The sequence below is a fragment of the Mya arenaria genome, chromosome 7 (genome assembly GCF_026914265.1).
Source record: "Mya arenaria isolate MELC-2E11 chromosome 7, ASM2691426v1".
NCBI classification, from domain to species: Eukaryota; Metazoa; Mollusca; class Bivalvia; order Myida; family Myidae; genus Mya; species Mya arenaria.
Genome location: NC_069128.1, coordinates 12153506 through 12178345, shown reverse-complemented (window position 1 = coordinate 12178345; position 24840 = coordinate 12153506). Strand labels below are relative to the sequence as shown.

The 24840-nt window shown below is 40.9% G+C and overlaps 1 protein-coding gene across 1 annotated transcript in view; it reads left to right on the top strand.

The window, feature by feature from the left end:
- Nucleotides 1-24840, top strand: part of LOC128240919 (uncharacterized) — a 92099-nt gene that overhangs the window by 41992 nt on the left and 25267 nt on the right. The window contains exons 26-54 of the mRNA XM_052957913.1: nt 390-542; nt 1260-1407; nt 1697-2121; nt 3044-3478; nt 4926-5134; nt 6008-6103; nt 6941-7085; nt 7330-7734; nt 8138-10339; nt 10719-10889; nt 11302-11511; nt 12617-12806; nt 13059-13207; nt 13425-13716; nt 13860-14269; nt 14555-14690; nt 14954-15080; nt 15323-15516; nt 16266-16381; nt 16751-16880; nt 17096-17610; nt 18018-18150; nt 18294-18754; nt 19013-19163; nt 19312-19566; nt 20456-20580; nt 20885-21094; nt 21511-21969; nt 22640-24764. Of these exons, the coding sequence (XP_052813873.1) occupies nt 390-542; nt 1260-1407; nt 1697-2121; nt 3044-3478; nt 4926-5134; nt 6008-6103; nt 6941-7085; nt 7330-7734; nt 8138-10339; nt 10719-10889; nt 11302-11511; nt 12617-12806; nt 13059-13207; nt 13425-13716; nt 13860-14269; nt 14555-14690; nt 14954-15080; nt 15323-15516; nt 16266-16381; nt 16751-16880; nt 17096-17610; nt 18018-18150; nt 18294-18754; nt 19013-19163; nt 19312-19566; nt 20456-20580; nt 20885-21094; nt 21511-21969; nt 22640-24764 (10777 nt within the window). The remainder of the gene's footprint in view (nt 1-389; nt 543-1259; nt 1408-1696; nt 2122-3043; nt 3479-4925; nt 5135-6007; nt 6104-6940; nt 7086-7329; nt 7735-8137; nt 10340-10718; nt 10890-11301; nt 11512-12616; nt 12807-13058; nt 13208-13424; nt 13717-13859; nt 14270-14554; nt 14691-14953; nt 15081-15322; nt 15517-16265; nt 16382-16750; nt 16881-17095; nt 17611-18017; nt 18151-18293; nt 18755-19012; nt 19164-19311; nt 19567-20455; nt 20581-20884; nt 21095-21510; nt 21970-22639; nt 24765-24840) is intronic.

The window sequence follows — 24840 nt, the reverse complement described above, 5'->3', positions numbered from 1 at the left end:
TTTCTTTATCAACCCCGATATTTATTCGTATGTATGATAACATGGGCTTTGCTTCGTAAAGCTTGAATATTCATAAGCATTTTCCGACCAATAAAATAGCCGATAACAAAAAGGAAAAAACCTCCGCTATCAGCAGTTTTGACAAAATATTCGATATCCGGCTTAAATCGTTTTGAATCCGCAATCTCATTGGATCGTTTAGAATCGAGATTGCATTCAATTTTCCAGCCAATGTTTGTACCCTATGATGTGTGTCGCATGCGACCAATCAAGCGGCTTGATTTCACCTTATTATTTTTCATGAGTACCAAAGTGCGAAGTATATTTCATATGCTATGAATCTGCTGGGGTGTCGTGGATGCTTATTCCGGGCACTTGAATATTTGCAGCGATCATGTGTGAGAACTGCAAGACGTATAACCCCTGCATCTCGATTTGTCCAGTGAAGACGTGCGACAACCGCCTGGTATACGACACGCTCATACAGGACTGTGGCCAGGAGACGTGTGTGGAGGGATGCGACATTGAGCCCTGCCAGCCAGGTAGACTGTAAACATGTTTTATTGTGTAGTAAATTCCAGTTAACACGTCGTGTTGAAAGATCCTTATCATAATTGTAGTTAGGAAACGTGTCGAGGAATGCGACAGGTCAACATGTGGATGAACATGGGGATGTTAGAGTCATTGATCCATGGGTATACTGGTATGCCTGAATAGTTCAATAGGACTTTCATAAGAAGTTTTCCGTTCTTTACCATCCCTCTTTTTGTGACAATTATGCTACATTGTGTTACCGACATCTCTCTCGATAATTAGACAAAAAGTAGACAAACTCCCAGTTGCACAATGGGTTTCTACTTTATCTTGCGTGTATAAGTTTATTTAAATAAAGGCAACACTATACAGTTTACCCCTATGGCGTTGTGTGAATTGCCAATTTCAAACGTAATTGTGAATACATGAATGGTGAGCTATACACCATAAATGTTTTAGGTCAAATGTTCGAGAGCAATAACGAGCCATTCAAAAGTATACCAAACTAAAGTGTTTTGTTAACTCTGTTTGCCGTTAATATGTGCTTTAAGAAAATTCGTGGGAATATGTCCCTAATATTTTATGCTGCCCGCCTTTAAATTCCATTTAAGTGTACCCATGTGGCGTTGTGAAACGGTTGTACAACCTGCCATAGGTATTAATATTAAATAATATCGTCATCTTGTTTATTTTACTACAACTAACTGATGGTACCCGCTTTTTAGGTCAAGTGTATGAGAGCAACAAGGAACCATTCAAGTGTATTCCTGAGGCGTTCTGTAATACAACCTGCCTTACATTAAACGGAAAGGAGTATAAGGAAGGGGAGAGAATCCTGGATTCAACTATCTGTAGAATGGACTGTGAAGTCTGGTGAGATGGATTGGTTACTGGATCTTAGGGGTTTTCTTTAATTTCAAATTGTATAGAATCCCGTCATTCTTTATTTAAGGCTGAAATTCGCAACACACAAACGTCGTTGAAATTTAACCGTCAGAATTCCTTTTCACTTGATTTTGTCACAACAACATGCATTTCGACCATTATGCCGTAACTGAGCACATAGGTGCCTTGTCATAGAAATGCAACAAGTGAATTTTCCTACTGCAATAACAATGCGCATTTCATATATTTCAAATATAATCGTGTTTCCCGTTACAAGCTACTGTGACCAGCACCAGGTGAAGCGTACCGGCGTCTGCACAGGCACCCCGCCACCGGTAAGTAGCACCGTCACCTCCTCGGTAACCGTCTCCCCACCAATCTACACTGCCTCCCCGACGGTCCCCACCATGACAGCCAAATGTGTCCAGAATGGTCCCACAGCCTGGATGAGCGTATCAGTCCCGACTCCCTACAACCAGGGTGACGTTGATTCCATCCGGAACCTCCGAAGTCAATACACATTCTGTAACGCCAGTCAGATGACAGCTATCGAATGCCGTGTCGTTGGAACAACAACGTCATCTGCCGCTGCTGGGCAACGCGTGTTTTGTGACCTGAGGAACGGGCTGAAGTGTTACCATAGCGACCAGAATCCGGGAGAACAATGCCATAATTACGAAGTCAGGGTCACTTGTGACTGCAGTAAGTAATTGTGACTGACTGCTTCGAAATTGCGGCTTGCTTTTTTAAATTAATATTGGTGAAATTAGCGTTTTATAATGAACGTATTCTATGTATCATTTTGATAAATCTGTATGGGAAATGAAAACATTTAAGGTAGAGTATGTTTTTATTTATACCATTTACTATTTCTTTTTTCTTCTATCAAATTGATTGGTCATTTAAATATTGTTTTAATCTATGTTTTATAATTAGGAATTTTATGTAGAGTTCAAACAAAACAAAACTGCTTCATTTCTTTTAATATTTCCTCAATAACCTGAAACGATTTATTAACAATTATATCAAAATAAGTATTTGATTATAATCGTCATGTAAATCATCGATACAGTTTCATTAGTTCTAAAGGTATTGTAACTTATAATCAAAATTCATGCTAGCTGACGTTTGACATTTGTTTTCCTCTTTACTATATTCAATTTGTATTTAAGTACTATAGAGCTGCATATTTCAAACACAAAATCAAGCAACCAATGTTTTTTCTCACCACGACTTGTCCTCGGGCAGACCTTCCAATGTTCAATTTGTTTACATTGCGTAACCTGCTTTAGCTTTATTCATAATTAATGCATGTCTTAGTTTTTTGATAACTGTCTTTAAGAAGTCTCTGTCGGAGGTTTTAAAGCTTAATAGTGGTTCTGGACACATACATTGTTGAATATCTACAACAGCATTATTCTGGAGTATGGGTTATTTTACATACTGTATTTTAATGCATGTATTACTTTGATAAAATAGACGGATGTCGCTCAGTCCCACCAGTAACTTCACAAACAAGACTAAGGAAACAAATGAAACAATACAAAGTACTCAATAGAACTCGTAACACATCCTAAACATTTAAGAAACACACACCAAACTTTTCATTTGGCTGTGTTTTCAGGTCTGCCACACACCACCACTATTGCTCCAAACACGCTTCCCACGGGCTCCCCAACCCCTCGGCGAATGGACTTGGGCACATCCACCACCACACTTCATCCAAACCAAACCTTTGTCACGCCTCCTAAGCCTCCCTCGACATCAACCGAGTGTAAAGAGCCCGGATGGACAAACTGGATGAACAGCGTGAAACCTGTGGACGGGAATGACATAGAATTCCTACCCGGTCTTGTCAAGAGCTTTGGATTTTGCCGGGAAGACCAGATCGCCTATACTCAATGCCGACGAGTTTCAGACAAACTGAGTTTTGATGACACCGAAGACCTTCAGACCGTGTGTAGCACTAAGGCTGGTTTTGCCTGTTATGGTTCAAACCAACCCGACGGCCGATGTGACGACTATGAATTCAGGGTTTACTGCCAATGTGAAAACAGCGGTAGGTGTCTTCAAAATATATCTTATAGTTGAATATTAAACATATTAATACTTGCCAAATTAAACTATAAAAAAAACTTCGGACATTTGATTGGTTTGGCTGATAAACAAATACAGTTTGAGAACTAACGCTTATAGTTTAAACGATTAACATGTCTCGTTTAACCGAATTACGTTTGTCGTGTTACGACATAATTGGCCAATCAGAGTCGCCGATGTCGCAAACTATAACAAGGTTCATGTGTTGTTGCCAGATTTGTTAAAATATTATTATATGCAATACTTTTTGGAAATAATTTTATTATATGATCATCTCTTGCCTCGGCCTTATTTACAATTTCACGAAACCGGGTGATAATATTACGCGATTTTAAGTGGCTAGTTTGTCCTTTTCCGACATACGTAGGTCGTTTAAAGGAGATGCGCTAGTCGTTTAAACGAGTTACCAAGTCGTTAACGAGATAGGTAATTCACTTACGCAAGATATAAGATGACACGAATGTCACCTCTTTGCCACCGTAAATAATTAAAAAAGCGTAATAAAAGTTTATAATTAAACATGCGTACGCAGGGCTCGAACGCTCAAGGAACAATCAATACAATGGTTATTTATAATTAGATACAACCTCTAGCAACCAGTCGATGCTTTTTGTTTTACATCGTGTTCTATCGGGATAAGAAATATATATTAAGAAAGCAACTGTTCTAGTAATTTTAGCTTTGATATTATACCAACAGAGGTCAGTTGGATCTGCTCAGCTTTTCATTAAGGCTAACGATCGCTCACGTAAGCAAAATGATCAGTTTTTTAAGCCGGTTAAATCGGAATGCATCTACTGCAAGCGGGGAACCAAGTAGTAAAATCGTGCTATCGTGCAACCTTAACTGAAATTGGGATTAATCTGGTTGAGCAATGCTTTGTATTTGGCATCCCTCATTGCATCAATTATATACTGTTATGTTTAAACAACATATCTATGAAAGTAAAGTTGTATGTGAATCAATACAAAATTATTTTTTTACAAATATCTTTTTTTTGTCGATAAAATACTGGACAAAAATGTATGCCCTTAAAACGTGCGTTAAATTAAAGGATTGAAGTACGCATTAATACTATTTTATTCCGAGACCGACCGTCAAATTCCTTGAGTGTTTAACTGTATAACTAACAAGCTAACAGCCGCCAACGATGAATATATAACTATTATAAATTAGTATACACTGAATAAGATTTTTGCAACATCTACCACCCATATTTATACTTGCGGGTGTTTTTACCATATTTAAACAATCTTATAGTATATAAGGAAACAGATATATATCTTATAAAGCTGTACATAAAATTATTATTCAACTAATAGTCTTCGACATGGACTTACTGTGAATACGTCCGTGTCTTCGAGTAGTCAAAACTACCATATAGAACTTACGTTGTTTCCATGTCGCAGTGTGTGACAAGCAGCTCATCAGTGATGTTCGGTCAGTGGGCGACACACAGTTCACGGCATCGACTTCTGTTAGCAGCTCAACTGCCGCCATGGCGCGCCTGGACAGCGTGAGCGGATGGCGGGCGGCTTCCGTCGACAGAACACCCTGGGTGCAGGTCAACTTTCAGGAGCCCGTCACCGTTGCCGGCGTCATTACACAGGCTGTAAAGGTAAATTTAATGTTTACTAGGACTGTTTAAAGAGTTGTAAAATGTTCTCCGAGATTTCTTTGTTTAAAGTAATCATTACATAAGAACTAACAACAACAACAGACAATGGAATACACGAATATAGTATGCTATACTTCTTACACTTGATCATGACCTTATTTAGGTGATTTAATAAGAATCAAACACACATATTAAAGGTAAAATATAGATATTAGCTCTGCTTTAGTCAAAGACAATTTATTCATAAAAATATATAATGATGCTACGATTAACAAATTATAAATCGACAAGATAATAAGAGACATCATTATGAATTCAGACTTAAGTTTAAATCAACGAAGTAAAATGTGAATTTATTATTGTTTCCATATTGTTCAACGTTCTTGGTTTTATTATTTTCAATTGATCAAGCTGCAAGACTCATGTTGTTCACTTGAATCACTTTAACTTGTTAATGTTTGTCAGACCTGAGCAAATCTTCGGATACCCCCGATACCCTACTACGATTTGCTTCGTTATGAACCCTGGGAGATTTGACTAGGAAGATATCTTAATCAAGCAAAACTAATGGGGCAGTTTTGTTTGTCATGCCATGAACCAATGTGGTGTTATGCGCTGACACTCAAACAATTGTTTTCCACGTGAAAGATAATTTTGAAAGCTAGATTTGAAATCGGTCTACCGGATTAATACAAATTTTAAATTGTCACTTTAATCAGTAAACGAGGGTTCGTCAGTCAATTGTATAAAATGTAACGGAAGAATGTACAGTATTTGCCGACGATGACCTTAAAAACTCGCAAACTTAAAAGTAGCTTCTCTTTAGTGTCCATAGCATTACTCAAGGTAGACACGTATTTAATACTTTTGCAGGACGGATCGGCGTACACCTCCAAGTATACATTATCCTATGGTAGTTTCAACTGCTCCAACTTCCAGACCTACAACGGCACCGACGGGAAAACAATGGTATGTACATACATGTAACTGAATCGTTCCCGCTCACCGATTTAAACCTTATTTTGTATAAAGACTAATCTTGTCGGACTTATTCGAAATGCAAGTTCTCTGTTTTTAATCAGGGGCTGAATTAAAGGAAATTTAAAAAGCAGAAACAGACAATTTTTTGAAATGGACTGCGATACCACTTCATACACGTTGCAACTCTTTACTTGTCTTTCGGAATCAATGCATTTAACTAAAACGATTTATAAGTGTTTCAAATACGTAAGTTTTTATCTTCAAAAAGTGTTAGGCAACGATGGTTGACTTAAACACAGTTCTGAACATTCGGAGCATGTATAATGTTGCTAAATATAATAAAGAATACCTTTTAAATACTTTCAAAATCATTTTCACACCAGTGAGTGTAGCAATCACGTCCCTCGTCGGCTGCTCAACTTTATTAAACGCGTTTTCAATCATATTATTAGTCTAGGACACCATTGCATTCCTACCAAAACAAATCAACGTGTATGCTTTCCAAATTTATGTATAACATGGAAATATTGAAGTCAATTGTAAAAACAATGTAATGTAGAGACTGAAATGATGAACATAAATATGATGTTAACATATTATCATATTAAGGTACATAATTTATGACAAGTGTATTATCTATATCCGAGTTATTTAACAGTGTTACACCATCTTTAATTTAATTCCTTGTTTCTTTTTAATACCATACCCAAACTATTGAAACATGAACAATATCGAATATAAAAGATCTGAGCAACTGGTCACATTTTCTGTATTTATCGTTGTTTTCTACACACTTCAATATGTCTAAAAATTATTCATTTGTAGGTTTTCGAGGGTAACACAGGAGGCTCCGGTGATGTTCAACATATTTTGCTTGAAGAGATAAAGGCTGTATGTGTAAGGTTAAGTCCAATTGAATTTACCGGCGCTCCAGCCCTGAGATTTGATATCCTTGGATGCCGCAAACACAGTAAGTTTCTTTTTTATATACATTTTTATACTGCTGGATGCCGCAAACACAGTAAGATATTTACAAATGTATGCCTGCATACTGCTTTACAATAAACGCGCAATATATCGATTAATTCATTTATCAACAATCTTAACCTTATATCACATACCACAATATGCCCAAATACTAATAGTGTGAACATTTTAAAAACTCATTCCAATGTGGTATCACTTTCAATTAAGTATCATATTTCAATTTTTAGTTCCCTTAACGCTTTTTACCACAACCACTCTCATGCCTACTACAAGTGGACATGTCACCGGTGTCACTACCGTGAGCAGCAACATAACCACGCCCATGCCCTTCATCTGCGTTCCTGGATGGACACCGTTCATAAGCGTTGACACGCCCGGAGCTCTTAACACCTGGGAGAAGAGCGGACCGGGTGACACTGAACCAATTACCGAACTCCGGAATCTGTACGGCTTCTGTGCCTACCCAACCGGGATCCAGTGTAGGACTAAGGTCGATAAACTTCCGTACACGATGTCCCTCGATTTCGATACTGTCTGCAACCTTGAGAAAGGATTCGAATGTCTGAATTCTGCACAGGGTGGCATGGAATGTGGAGACTATGAAGTCAGCTTTCAGTGCGACTGTGGAACAAGTAAGACATTAATTGAAATATCAAATAATTCTCCTTTTACGACAAACTCAGAAAAATTACCTGCCTTAAAATCCTTTTGTTGCACAAGTGTGTGCATTATTTATACTTTATACCATATCTGACGTGGTAACAGGCGGGAAAACAAAAACTATTTTAAGTCTTGCAAAATAATTGACAGAATTTATATACAGATTTTTTTATTAATAATGTATACAACTTTTGCCTTAATTAGTCTTATGCAGTATTGCTTAAAATATACATACCGTTCAATCGATTTCGCATAGCATACCGAAGGCCAGAAAATGTTCACTTGCTAATGTAGAAGCTTAGAAAATGAGTAGAAACTGAAAAAATGGGTTAAATTCTTCCAAAAAAACCTTAATTTTAACAAACTATGTTTTAGCCTCGCAAATCGCAACGACAATTTCAAATGTAACTGGTACACCATCGGCTCCAAAACCCGCTTGCGGATGGACTAATTTCATAAACAGCTATCCTAGAACACCGACAAGCACTGGCGACTATGAAACGATTCATAACGTTAGGATGAAGTATGTATTCTGCGAGTTTCCCGTGCGAATCGAATGCAGGGATACGGAAACGAAAAAAGACTATAGGACTATCAGTCAGGCAGGTGTATCTTGTGATGTCAATCGGGGTCTTGTCTGTGAAGACAACGGTCAATCTGGAGAAAAATGCAAGGATTATGAAGTAAGACTGTACTGTGTTGATGCATGCAGTTCCACAATAAGTCCGGGACATGCAACTGGTACGCCGACTCTCACTCCACCTGGCCAGTCATCCAGTACACCAACCTTGACGTCAACAGGCCAAGGCACCGGTACACCAACATTGACACCGACAGACAAAGCAAACGGAACACCATCCATGACTACAGCAGAGGCCACCGCCACACCGACCCTGAAGCCACCAGGCCAAGACACCGATATGCCGACATACACACCGCCCGGCCAGTCCTCAGGAACACCAACTCTGACACCACCAGGCATGACCACGGGAACACCAACCTTGACGCCAACAGACAAAGTCAACGTCACAGCAACAATGACGCCAACAGGCCAGCCCACCGGTACACCAACACTGACGACAACAGGCAAAGCCACCAATACAACTGTTCTGACGCCACCAGGCCAGCGCACCGGTACACCAACATTGACGCCAACAGGCAAAATCAACGGCACACCAACAATGACGCCAACAGGCCAGCACACCGGTACGCCAACACTGACGACAACAGGCACAGTCAACGGCACACCAACAATGACGACAACAGGCAAAGCCACCGACACAACTACCCTGACGCCACCTGGCCAGCGCACCGGTACACCAACATTGACGCCAACAGGTAAAACCAACGGCACACCAACACTGACGCCAACAGGCAAAGCCACCGACACAACTTCCCTGACGCCAACAGCAGGCCAGCACACCGGTACGCCAACACTGACGACAACAGGCACAGTCAACGGCACACCATCAATGACGCCACCAGACCAGGGCACCGATACGACGACTCTCACACCACCCGGCATGTCGTCCGGAACACCAACCCTGACACCACAACGCAAGGCCACAGATGCATCAACCTTGACGCCAACAGCCAAAGCCAATGGCACAACAACAATGACACCACCAGGCACCGACACTGACACACCTACCCTGACACCACCAAGCAAGGCCACCGATACACCGACTCTCAAACCTACACCAGGCAAGGCCACAGGAACACCAACCTTAATGCCAACAAGCAATGCCATTGGCACACCAATCCTGACACCACCAGGCCAGACCACAGGAACACAAACACTGACGACAACAGGCAAAGTTAACGGCACACCAACAATGACGCCACCAGACCAGGGCACCGATACGACGACTCTCACACCACCCGGCATGTCGTCCGGAACACCAACCCTGACACCACCACGCAAGGCCACAGGAACTCCAACCTTGACGTCGACAGGAAAAGCCAGTGGCACACCAACAATGACACCACCAGGCACCGACACTGACACACCGACCATAACGCAACCACGACAGGGCACCGATATACCAACCCTGCCACCACCAACAGGCCAAGCCCCCGGTTCGTCAACCCTTATACCACCTGGTAAAATTACCAATACGCCTACTCTTGCGCCACCAGGTCAAGACACAGGTACGCCAACCTTGATATCACAAGGCATAGCCACCGGTAAACCAACAATGACGCCACCCGACAAAGCCAATGGCACACCTACCCTAATACCACAAAGCAAAGCCACCGGTACACCTACTCTGACGCCACCTGGTACACAAACACTGTCATCAACAGGCCAAGTCCGTGGTTCTACCGGTACGCCTACTCTAACCCCGACAAGCCAAGTCACCCGCATACCGACCCTAACACCACCAGAACATGACACGGGTACACCAACCCTGTCAACACCTACCATTACGCCTTCACTTTCCGGTCCACCAGGAACCGGTACCCCAACATTTACACCACCGTCCATACTTTGCAAGGAAGGCTGGACGGACTGGATTAATTTGGTGAATCCAGCAAAATCTGAAGGAGACTTCGAAACTTACAAGAGCATTCAAGGTATGGATTTTTGTCTGCATTGATGAATTCAAACGAAGTCATAACTGTTTTTGCTTAACAAAGTCGAATGCAATACATCTACATAGGCTAATGTAACACGCCGGCTACTTTCATTTGTCGTATAATAGAAATAATACCACCACGCATGCCAAAATGTTCACAAACAAGACCTGTCATACAAATAGTTAAACTTGTCTTTTGTTTAAGAAACACAACAATGAACACTAAAATTCAGCAGTGTTTTTGTTCATGGTGGCAGAGATCTTATCTGCTTGTCAAGAGAGAAAACTGCGTAGGTGATTGATACTTCGTATGCAGAAACAAGAACTGGGCAAACATTTTACCGATGTAAACGTAAAAAATCATCCACATTTTCAAGGTTATCCGAATACCTGTGAGGAAGTCGTGGCCGCGGAGTGTCAGATCGCATCTACCGGTCAAAACTATATGTACTCAGGCCAGGCTGTGTCTTGTAGTCCAGAAGGCTTAATGTGTGAAGACGGGCCATCCCAGAAGTGTGTCGACTACAAGATTAAGTTCTTCTGCTCATGTATGCATTTATGTAGTTCATGTTCACAATGCATGTATGAAGGATTGCCATTTTTTTATTTGATTGATTTTGCGACCCGTTTGATAAACCCGCATTCCTGAAAAATGGTTTACCTACTGAAACAGTTTTAAGTTTGTTTTCTGTGTACTCAAAGTAATTATTTTTTATTTATGATAACTTAATTATCCGTTTATTAGTGCACACGTTTATTTACTTCGTCTGGGACTTAACGTTCAAGTGAAAGACTACGAGGTAAATGAAGGCAATCCTGCTTGTTCTGCATTTCGTGTAAATAATAACCACCGCTGAATCGTATGAATGAGTATCATTAATAATTTATCACTATTTATTTATATTATCAATTATATAGCAAGGCAACGTTGAAATAATTGACCATAACTTTATTTGCCAGGTCCCTTAGAGAGGACAACTCCTCGTGTCACCACCATCGTAAAACCTCCCCCAGGCGTGGGCAGTGGTACACCCACAATGACGCCGCCAGGCGTGAGCAGTGGTACACCCACAATGACCCCGCCAGGCGTGGGCAGTGGTACACCCACATTGACCCCGCCAGGCGTAGGCAGTGGTTCACCTACAATGACCCCGCGATCACAGAAAACTGGTAAATATATGATTTAATCTCTTTTAGAAGATATTCCTTTAATACGTTTTCTCGTTTCCGTCGGTTGCTCCGGTTAATCTAAAAACTCAAGACCAAAATGCCGCGTTATATCGTTCCACGGAGAGAAAGTATTGTAAGATTGTAATGACTTGTAACAGAGTCGTTTTAAAAATAACATTAGTACTATTTAAACGTTAAGTGTTTACATCGCAACTTGCTCTAAATTAGTTAGAAATATACTTTTATAAATGGATTCTAATTATTTCATATAAAACGGTCTGATGTGATTGTTATGGTGGCATATAACTACCTTAAGAGTATCTGTTAACGTTCGCGAATTGATTTGTATTAACCTCTAAATTTTCGCGACAATTATCTAGCTATTTAGTTAATACTCGCAAAACCTTTTCGGTAGGATAAGTATCATAAGATTAAAAACCAATTCGCGAACGCTATTAGGTTATCTTACGGCAGCACTATACCACCATAGTTTTACTCTAAAGCATATGTATATATTATGTCGGAATATCAGAAAGTATTTACGTTTGGCATTGCCACTCAACGTTTGCTACAAAAACACCAACAAATCCACAAATATCATAACTACTCAAAGTGTCAACTATATATGTAGTACATGTATGTCGGTTTAATTAAAATTTAATTGATCAGCAAAAATATAATACAATTGTATATTCAACTATTATAGTTTGAACCTAGTGTTCAACGGTAATGGTACTACAGAACAGGGACCGAGGCTTAGTGAGAAAATCGCACTTTGTGTCGGGCTAAATATAATTTGGACATACGGAATTAAAAAGTAATAAAATAAATTACGATTATTCAAGTAATATTAGGTTTCAGCTGCATGTTTGTATTTAAAGTCATTTAGAATCAAAACCGGAGAAATTAAGTCTTAGGCATTTTATTCTATGAAGGCAACAGGGTGCATGCTATCGAAAAATAACAGGATGCCGTTCAGTAATTTTAGATCAAACCCTCACTATAGTAGTTCAAATGTATCTCCGGCAGGTGTACCGACCATGATTTCTCCAAGCTTAACCGATGTTAAACCCTCACTATAGTAGTTCAAATGTATCTCCGGCAGGTGTACCGACAATAACTCCCCCAAGCGTAACCGGTGTCCCAGGGACGACGGGACATTACAACTGCACACAAGGTTGGACTTCCGCTATGAGCGTCACCACTTCTGCCATTACCGGGGACGAATTAGAGACAATCAGTGACTTGAGGAGAAAATACGAGTTTTGTGACGACGAGATGATTGTGTCAATAAGGTAATTATGCATTCCTTTATTATTGCCAAAGTCTCGGCTTGTTAGACTCATCAAATTTTAAAACAATCAGATACTATTGCAATGTGATGCAGGCAAACGTTTGAAACGCATACAAAATATGCGTACTAGTTTCGTAAGATAGAAGAAGCATCGTGATTAAACAGATAAAAATAAGTTTTGTATTTCAGAATAAACATCAACCATCTGAAATATTCTCCCTAACGTTTACTTGCCTGTTATCAATTTTTTCAGGTGCGCCGATCTGATCTCCGAAAAGACCGCCGAAGAGTTGGGTCAAAAGGTCACGTGTGACATGACCCAAGGCCTCATCTGTAAGGGTGCAGACCAGGCCGGTGGCAAGTGTGCGGACTACACGGTGCAGCTTTACTGCGACTGTGAAGGTATATATCGGATATTTTAACATAAGGGTATTAAAAATAGATATAGAAAGGTTTTTATTCAAATTGAAGCGCACATATGAAATGAAATGCGAACTATTTAATTCAAATAGATGAACCACCAATTTCCCAAAATGAATATTAATAGTGTATGGCGATCTATTCTTTTGAACTCTGATGTTAATTTATCATCTAAATTTTTCACATGAATATTTCACAGCCCCCTTGATGACCACTACCTTAGCTCCTCCAATTATACCAGGCGGTACCCCAGCGCTTCGTCCACCATACCACGAGCAAGTCACGCCAACACTGAAGCCTACCTCGCACACAGGAGAGAGCCCTGTCACGCCCCGAAAATCATGTGATATGCCCCTTGGAGTAACAGACAGGCAGATCGTGTCAGATAGCCAACTTTCAGCTTCGACTTCCTTCAATTTTAGCTACGAAGCAACTAATGGTCGTCTGATGCAGCAACCTTCAGGAACGAACGGAGGAGCGTGGATGCCAAGGTTATAGTTGTTACAGCAAAATATATAGATAGTTATAATTCATTTTTATGATATGTTTGTGAAAAAAAATACAATCATGCTGTTAGTAGTTAAACTAAAATACCATTGTTCTCTGTTCAACGCATGTGTTCAATTATCTTCAGATTTTTCGATACTCAACAATTCATTCAAGTGGACTTCGGTCACCCCGAAAAAATATCCGGAGTGTTAACACAAGGACGACAGGACACTGACCAATGGGTGGAATCATTCCTGATTGAGACCAGTCTTGACGGTATTCACTGGTACAAGTACGCGGACCGCGATTCCAAGAAAGCCTACACCATATTCCCTGCAAATTTTGACCGCAACACGGCCGTCAAGTCTTTCTTCGACCGTGAGGTTGACGCCCAATATGTGCGCATCGTACCAATGACATGGAAAGACAAGATTGCCCTTCGTTTTGACGTGCTGTCTTGTTATGGACGGTCAAAAACGCAGCCTCCGGGCCGTTACACGACGGAGAGGCCAACAATCACCACGCCAACCTCAATTGAACCAACACCCTCTCCTTGTAAGTGTTCTATTCGACTAATATCGACCTTGACCTTAATACGTATACGTTCCATAATCAAACCAAAAAAGCCTTATTTATATATTTCAGCTATAATTTAGCATAATTTGATTTAATGTTGCTGTAATAATTAAACTTAAAAATGATTTTTCCTTGAGCTTATACGTGGCTTTTTGTAAGTGGTAAATTTCGGCTAAAGACCGCCAAATTCTCTGATTATAAAAGCAGTAACATCTTGAAATGAAACAGATAAGTATTAAAAAGTACTTTCCTCACCAACAACAGTGTGCTTGGAGCCCATGGGTATCGACAACCCGATGCTCGTAAAAGACGGTCAGCTTACTTCTAGCTCTAACCTTGACTCGATGCACGGTGCGGCTGCTGGCAGATTATATAACGAGTTTACTGGATGGGCCCCCGTGTACGTACATTGAAGGGTTGCACTGTGTATTAAAACTAGTATATAATGTTGGAGATATTCGTTTTTTGTATTTATACTAAAATACCTGGTGTTTGTTTTATACAAGATGATTTTGAGTTTTTGATCGAAACCCGTCAAGCAAATGTTTCATATGATGATTTATTACGAAACGGTTTTTACCATATATTAATCAGCAATATGTGTCCGTCACTGTGGTTAAAAGTATGCATTATTAATGCCGCTTACCTTGCACTCTGTTTTAGTTCGACTTCCGGTAAGCAGTGGCTACAGGTAGATCTACTAGAGCCCCGCTATGTTTCCGGTATCCTCACTCAGGGCATCCCAGACAAGGACATGTGGAGTGTACAGTATGTTGTCTCCTTCTCCAATGTGAGTGGATGGTTGAGTTCAATATTAATGAAATATGATAAACATTGCTCAATTATGACAAAATCAGCTATTTTCCCTGAAAATCCGCAACAAAAACACAAACCATGTGTTTTCGATTTACATTTATACAGAGCTCTGCGTAATTTTAAAAACAAGAATTTCAAACTGAGAATGGACCACGATAAGTTTTATTTATGAAATGGGTAATAGTCGAATAAAAATAAACATTATCATGTTTACAGGATGGCAATACCTTCACCGCTTACTCGGAGAAGAATGGTGGACTCCCTATGGTGTTTAATGCCAACAACGATCGTAACTCCATCGTCAAGATGATGTTCAATCGAAACATTGTTGGACGATATGTCCGAGTCACACCTATTGAAGGAGGCTGGGCGGGTATCGGTCTGAGGTTTAACCTGATTGGCTGCTTTAAGTAAGTCGTTAAGCTAATTGGCGTCTCAAACTATGTTTTATAGCTGATTGGCTGTTGCTAGTAAGGTTCTTAGCTGATCAGCAGTAAGTCTTTAAACCGACTGCATGTTACGAATACGGTGTAAAACTTGTTTGATTGTAAAAATAAAAAAAATGACATCTTCGAAGCAGATCCATGATCTAGTATTAGCACATCTATCCAACCCTATTGGAACAGGTTGGGTCCCAGACCCAAACAGGAGTCCTGTGAGACACTGCTATGCACTGTTGCATGTCGAAGAACTAGAAATTCTTTTATCAGGACTATATATCTGTGCACTTATACTCTGAGTGGGTCCGACGCTGATTGATGAATGTGCCGTTGTTCTCGTTAAATAAACGTACATCCACCCATTTGATGTGTTAGTATGACGTCTATCGTGGAAGGTGAACAATATAATTGCAAGGTATTGGCAAAGCCTCGAGTGATTGGAAGAACACCTGATCAGAACCGCTATTTGTTCACTTGCTAGAATAAATTTGTCGTCATTTATAAAATTAAACGTTTCTAAAAACGGAATTTATATTGATGAAATGCGGCAAGATTCAAATCATGTCTTTTTGAAATTATTTAGTGTAAGCCAAGGGTATTTTCTCCGTCAAACGCGCATCAACAATGGCCTCACTCACAATTACCCATTCACAAAATGAAGTCACGTATAGAAATATCTATAGCATTAATATTATATATATTATTCTACCTCCGTTCAGCATATCGACTACGGCACCGCCCATGACATCCCAGACAGTGGTACCACCTACTCCGTCATTCGTCCTCCCCAACATGACAACACCTATTATCATACCTCCAACACAGATTCCCCTAGGTAACGTATTTAATTCAGGTATATCGTGACATCAACATAGACTCTCCAGGGTAATGTCTTTACTATAAATCTATGGTACCACCAACACAGGTTCCCTGAGGTAACAATTTGATAATAAGTTGACGACACGACGTGCTGAAATTAAAAAGATCTGTCATCCAATTTGTATATTAAACTAAACATTTAAATAATCCAAGATTCTAGATATTATTTATGCATTTGCAAACAATATTAATGCTCATAAAGACAATTCTTAGAGTAAAATTCATGAACATGTATATCATACATAAGTTTCATTTTTAATAAAAAAGACCATGACACAACGGTACACTTTTTCTGGTAATAAAAAATGACCTGTATTTTCCTTAGTGTGTACCATCCCCATGGGTATTGGCAACCGGTACACCATCGGAGCCAATCAGATCTCAGCTTCCTCCAGCCTCGATATCGAGCCGATATCTTCTTGGTCTTCAGGAATCAAGTTGCCATGGACACCTGTGTACGCGCTTTATATTCCATTATAAATGCGGCCTTATGCATATATTATGTATCGCTTGTTATACTGAATGTGGTTTTAATCATAACGGAATCTTTTTATATATTGGCTTATATATAGCATATTAGCGTTTTAAAGACACATCCACCATCTATGCCTTACATTATAAACAATATATTAAACATAGCATCTTCATTGAAAAGTAACTTATTTTGCAGGCCCACGGATCCCCACCCATATGTCCAAGTAGACTTCTTGGAGCCTAAAGCTCTCTCTGGCGTGCTCATTCAAGGCAGCCCGTACAAGTCTGAATGGGTAACATCCTACCAAGTTTACACCAGCTTAGATGGCAATACTTGGACACCATACTCCGACATTCTCAATGCTAAAATACCTACGACTTTCAAAGGCAACAAGGATAACACTGGACAGGTTACTAATTTGTTCAACAGGAACATCTATGGTAGATTCATAAGGCTCTACGCAATCAGTTTCCACACAGCTGCTACCCTGATCTTTGAGGTCTTCGGATGTAATCCATCAGAGGCTGTCAACATGACAACAACAGAGTCTCCAAGCGGTGTCAGCACACTTACACCCACTGTGTCCCCACCGGCGGTCTCCAAGAACACCCCGACCATAACTCCACCTTCACGGACTGGTACCCAAACCACACAAGGCTTTGGAAAGACTGTGTCATTTACAACTCAAACCTACGTGGCTCCCCCAACAGGTAGGATCACACTTTGTCATTGCTGCTTTGATATTTAAATTATTTTTTCTTCGATATAAAAAGCAATTATTTAAAAGCATTTAACAAAGACATTGCAAGTGAATGGTACATCGAACCGAAATAAATCATAATTCTTTCTACACCAACATCGACTTTGTTTTTCAAAACAAGAATGCCAATTTTATTTCTTATTATTATGAGCTCGTTTTGGTTTGTCGGATATATTTTAATAACAATTTAGTGTTTCTGCCACATTTTATTATGTTCTGCTTAGGTAGAGTTCGTCCGTAACACATTTTTCAAGAAATTAGTGTATTGGGAGTTCAATGCAATTTAAAACATAGACGTGTTCCCAAAAGTCTAAGTATAGGTAAATGGGTGTCTAACATTTTTTATGCTCATTTCAGTGTGTCTGACGCCAATGGGTCTTGAGTACACCCGAACCGTGTTTGATCGTCAGATCACTTCCTCTTCAAAAATAAATGAGCACACTGGGGCTTCACAAGGCAGAATACACAGTAACTCTAGCTGGATACCTAGGTAGGATTATATGCTTATACAAACACACGTATTTAAAATGACGTCTTGATAAAACTTATTATTTTGAAATATTGTGAAACTAGACAGAAGTGTGTATTTGCCTCAGTGTGTACCACCCCATACCATCACTGTGTTTATTTCAGTATAAACGACTCATCTCCATGGATCCAAGTCAACTTTGAAAATACAAAACTTCTGAGCGGTATTTTGACACAGGGAGAAAACGGAGGGCAAAGATGGGTCACCAAATACACAGTGGATTTCAGCATGGACGGCAAAACCTTCTATCCATACACCCTCCTTCTTGGCGACTCCAAACCCGTTGTGTTTAGTGGTAACAACGACAGCAACTCACTGGTTAGACAGCTTTTCAACAGGAACGTCACAGCGCAGTACATCCGTATTCATCCTCAAGAATGGCACGGAAATTCAGCAGCTATTCGGTTCAACATCATCGGTTGCAACCCAGACAGTCCACAGACACCAACAGTAACGACTCCAAGTCCCTCTGTCACCCCACCAACCAACGGAACAGGTGTCGGAACCACGACCGTGTACGAGCATATCAGTACCATCTCGGGAATGGTTATGTTCCCGCCTTCACGTATGTACAGTGTTTATTGACAGATCATCGTTTCTGGCTTAGTCTAAGTTATGGGAAACATTTGTTTGTCGGTCAATCCGTGTCCGCTATTAGCTACTTACAAATCCAATCGTTTCAATAATAATTAACCAAAAGAAGCCTGTTGACAACCTAATAAATCGTTATACAATTGTACTTCTGTCTTCTAAACCCATTACTATAAAGGCTTTCGATAGGCTTACCTATGATAGTGATATCTGAATCGCTTAATTATTACAGTTTGTACAGTACCAATGGGGGTTGCAAACACTCTGATTGTTAAAGATCAACAGTTGAGTGCCTCATCATCCAAGGATATGTTTAGTGGCGCCGAGAGGTCGCGATTTGATGCCCAGAAGGATGGTAGTTTCTACGGTGGCTGGGTTGCAGGGTAATTCAGATAATATAAATATATGCATGTATCTACTATATTGTGTTGTGTGTGCGTGTGTTTGTGTTATAATAACCGAATGTTTAAAATTCACACTTGTAAACTTACTTAAAGCTTATGATTCAAACATTAATATTTTGTATTACAGAGAAAGTAACAAGAAGCAGTTCATCCAAGTGGATTTTCTGGCACCATACTACGTTGGCGGAATTAAGACTGAAGGACGCTCGGACAAAGACCAATGGGTTACGAAGTACGAGATCTACTACAGCACGGATGGGAAGCACTATAGTGCCCTGCCCAAGTCCTACCTGGATAGCTCGCCAATGGTGTTTTCCGGAAATAAGGACTCCGGCACGCCTGTTACAAACTTGTTTAACCTCGTTGCCGCACGATGGAACAGGTATTACTTGGCTACAGATGATTTTTTTTCTATTGGAATATGAAAACGCCGAACTCTTTACTCCTTTGTTACGAATATGACTTAATTTAAATCAAATATTTTTGTTTTATAACATAATGAAATGCACTTTCATGACGCACTACTTTGTTTATTTACGTCCTATTAATATCTTTAAATGGTACTTTTTATACGGCGACGACATCAGAGTTAAAAACGGCCGTATTGTATTATTTTTACAATATATCATGCTTGCAGATATTTGATTAATTGATAATGAATAAGGAATGTAATAATTCAAATAATTTGTTGGTGTTGTATATTTTCGAATATCATGCTTATTGTCCATATCGCGTACGATCGAAGGTCGAGTGCGATGTATCTTTACGCAAGCATCAAGAAATTATATAATCCCTCGGACCAAACGGCACACGTAGAATTTCTTTTATTTCATACCTCTTTTAAGTATTTTTAAATGCAAAAAAAATATTTGACAGCAACCTCCGATTACTTTCACGTTTAATTGCCGTAGTGTTTGCACATGCGCACAATACTTCTGTTGACACAATACCACAAACCACATTGTTTAATAAGGATTTTTTTTTTCCAGTTTCAATATTTTACGTTGCAATTATTTAATACTTTCTACCGAAATTTTACAATTATCAAATAAATAAGAATTTACACTTAAAACTATACAACCCCAATGTTCCGTGCATATTGGAAAACATGTTGAAAACAGTTAAACACTAATAGATTTTAATCTTAAAGAGGTAGAAAAAGAGTTGTCAAACACACAAACAACTTCAAAATATGTATCTGGAAGGCTTTTTCACCCTGATGAATGCAACATCAAACTGAAAACTTTCAACCTATTCTTTAATATATACAGAATCCACCCAGTCGAATGGCACAACGCCATTGCTGTGAGATTTGAGGTTCTGGGCTGCATGTCTCCGTCTCGATCACACCTTTCGACCACCGCCCTTCCCACCACTCCTACTTCTCAAATGTCTGGTACGCACTTAATACGATATTTGTTTGTTTTAAGTTAAAGAAAGGATCTGGAAAAAAGGACGAACATTATTAAAGCACGATAGTTATTGAAAGAGTTAAACACGAGTTCACTCATAGTGGATATAAATTTTGAATAGCTTACAACATGTTTTTGTAAATTGTTATTTTAATGATAATGTATGCAACCAATATCTTCGGCTGAATCTGTATGAATCAATTTATACAAACAAACGCCCAGCTTAAGATCAGTTCAAGTAAGACATGGTTCTATACCTGCTAATGAAAGATCATTCAACCTTTTCAGTAACTGGTTCCCGCCCACTTGGTACCGGTTCCACCACCGGCACAACGCCAGCGTCTAGTGTTAGCCCAACCGCCTGTGCATACTGGACACCTTGGGTGAGCGCCAGCAAGCCAGACAAGGAGGGGGAATACGAATCAGCCTGGCAGTTGAAACAGCTTATTACTTTCTGCGACTACCAGTACGTCCAACAGACCGAGTGTAGGACCACAGGTTAGACTTTACTGATATATTGTATCAAGATTAGTGAGATCGTTCGTATAATTAGTGTGCTTAACGTTTTAATGGAAAACCCTCTTATGTGTTCGATCTTTTGCTTCAAAACATGGACTCATTAAATGGCAACATGCATTGTCCTCTAAATTGTATTGTTTTCATTGCATTTAAAGGCATACTTTTAATGCGTCAGTATTGATATATGGTTGCGTTCGAGGCATTGTTTTTACCCATAAACCCACTTACCCTATTATAATATATATATATATATATCCGAAACATTGTTCTATGTAACGCAAAATTAACCATCAATTCTACTGTTTTAAACGTTAACCTAATACTCGTATCATATTAGAGATATGGTGTCTCAGTCCACATATTGCATTCAAAAATGATGTTACGATATGTTTTAGGTACGCACATCCCGTTCGATCAGACTGGCGAGAATGGTGTGATTTGCAACAATGACTTGCAGGGCCTTCTTTGTTACGCCAAGAACCAAACCGACGGCAGTTGCCTCGATTATGAAATCCGAGTCTTCTGTGACGAATGTGCATCTACACCAGCTGTTACAACAGCGGCTCCAAAGACGTGCAACCCACGCTGGCTACCTTGGATTAACAACATGACACCAACAACCGATATGAGCTACGTCGAGCACGAGTTCATGAGCCTACAGAAACAACAAGAACTTTGCTTCGATGGCAAAATCACTCGAATTGAATGTCAAACAATATATGGAGTGAGCTTCCACAGTGCTGGGACCGTGGGCTCTACCTGTGAGATTCTTAGCGGACTTACCTGCAAGAATAGCGACAACTATCCTGTTCCATGTGATGACTACCAGGTCCGATACTACTGCGACTGTGCACGTACGTACCCATCACATTTGATAACATATGTGAAGGGGTTTCCAGTACGGAAAGAACCATCTGCATCGTGCAAGATGGTCGTATGTTTCGATCAGGACTGAAAACACATAATGTCTTTTTCTAGCATACCTTAGATTATACATTTATGAAAAAAACATTGTTGTAAGAAACGCATGTATGTTCCTTACAAGAAAAAGCTTGCGCAACGTTGGTTACTTCCGTCATGACCCATAGTAATTTCAGAACAAATGTCTTAAGCTACATTCTAAGTCTTGTTTGAATTTATATGTAATTTGGCTTTCTTTCAATGGCATTATGTACTTAGCATAATATACCAAAATGTAAAAGAAAAGTGCGTGACTCATCTGAAATTGGTGTGTGGAACATTCAAGCTTAGCTTAACTCACCGGAAATGCATGTCCGACGTTGTCTTGTCTTGTCTTAACTCAGAGAATAAGATTATTTTGAACGAAAGTAATACCAGTTTTTTTACAAGGTCAAATATATCAGATTTGATATAAATGTTAAAGCTATGTACGCTGAATGTCTTAGTCATAAGTGTTTTATCATGTCAGCGTTTTAGAATATTAGTATTAGTGGTACAATCTGTCTGATGCTATGCAATGACATACACAATGTTCAAACAAGGCAGATACTTTATCCTCTACAGCGGCACCAACACTCCATCCAACAGGCTTTGCAACTGGAACCCCGACAATAACACCACCTGGTTATACAGGCACTGGCATTCCGACACAGACAACTGGCGGCAACAACAACGGCACTCCAACCTTAACACCACCAGGTTATACGGGCACAGGTACTCATACAATAACTCCTCCTGGCTACACAGGAACTGGCACTCCGACAATCACTCCTCCTGGCTACACCGGAACTGGCACTCCGACAGTAACTCCCCCTGGCTACACAGGAACTGGCACTCCGACAATAACTCCTCCTGGCTACACCGGAACTGGCACTCCGACAATAACTCCCCCTGGCTACACAGGAACTGGCACTCCAACAATCACTCCCCCTGGTTACACAGGAACTGGCACTCCGACGATATCTCCTCCTGGCTACACCGGGACTGGCACTCCGACAATCACTCATCCTGACTACATCGGAACTGGTACTCCGACAATAACTCCCCCTGGCTACACAGGAACTGGAACTACAACAATGACTCCTCCTGGCTACACCGGAACTGGCACACCGACAATTACGCCTCCTGGCTACACCGGAACTGGCACACCGACTATCACTCCCCCTGGCTACACAGGAACTGGCACTCCGACTATCACTCCCCCTAGTTACACCGGAACTGGCACTCCGACAATCACTCCACCTGGCTACAATGGAACTGGCACACCGACTATCACTCCCCCTGGCTACACCGCAACTGGCACTCCGACAATCACTTCCCCTGGATACAATGGAACTGGCACTCCGACAATCACTCCTCCTGGCTACACCGGAACTGGCACACCGACAATCACTCCCCCTGGCTACACCGGAACAGGCACTCCGACTATCACTCCCCAAGGCTACACTGGAACTGGCACTCCGACAATCACTCCCCCTGGCTACACAGGAACTGGCACTCCAACAATCACTCCTCCTGGCTACACCGGAACTGGCACTCCGACAATCACTCCCCCTGGCTACACAGGAACGGGCACACCGACAATCACTCCTCCTGGCTACACCGGAACTGGCACTCCGACAATCACTCCCCCTGGCTACACAGGAACTGGCACTCCGACAATCACTCCCCCTGGCTACACCGGAACTGGCACTTCGACAATCACTCCCCCTGGCTACACAGGAACTGGCACACCGACAATCACTCCCCCTGGCTACACAGGAACTGGCACACCGACAATCACTCCCCCTGGCTACAATGGAACTGGCCTTCCGACAATCACTCCTCCTGGCTACACAGGAACTGGCGCTCCGACACAGAAACCTGGCGGTAATGACAACGGCACTCCAACCTTAACACCACCAGGTTATACAGGCACAGATATTCCGACAATCACTCCTCCTGGCTACACCGGAACTGGCACTCCGACAATCACACCCCCTGGCTACACCGGAACTGGCACTCCGACAATAACTCTTCCTGGCTACACCGGAACTGGCACACCGACAATCACTCCCCCTGGCTACACAGGAACTGGCACTCCGACAATCACTCCTCCAGGCTACACTGGAACTGGCTCTCCGACAATCACTCCCCCTGGCTACACTGGAACTGGAACTCCGACAATAACACCACCTGGTTATACTGGCACTGGCACTCCAACACAGAAACCTGGCGGTAACAACAACGGCACTCCAACTTTAACACCACCAGGTTATACGGGCACAGGTACTCCGACAATCACTCCTCCTGGCTTCACCGGAACTGGCTCTCCAACAGGCTATTCTGGTACAGGAGTTCCAACTGTTTCTCCAACAGGCCATTCAGGAGGGACGCCAACACTCACACCAACTACTTGTGCTATTGTCAGTAAATGGTCATCTTGGGTCAACCGCCATACACCGGATGCGACTACAGATGAAATCGAGAGCATGACAGCTGCTGAAAAATTAACATTCTGTGGCTTAGGAAAGATTATTGCTGTTGAGTGTAAAACTATCCATAACATACCAAGTTACAGTACGGGAGACTTTGGTATTAAGTGTGACATAACCAATGGTGCCACGTGTGAAGCCTTGGATAACTTCCCTATTGGTTGCCAAGACTACATGATTAGATACCAATGTCAAGAGCAAATTTGTGGTGGTAAGTACTTAATCCACCACACACGGGTTAAATATATAAGGATCAGGTTTAGATTTAGGTTTAAAGTTGTAATTTACAGT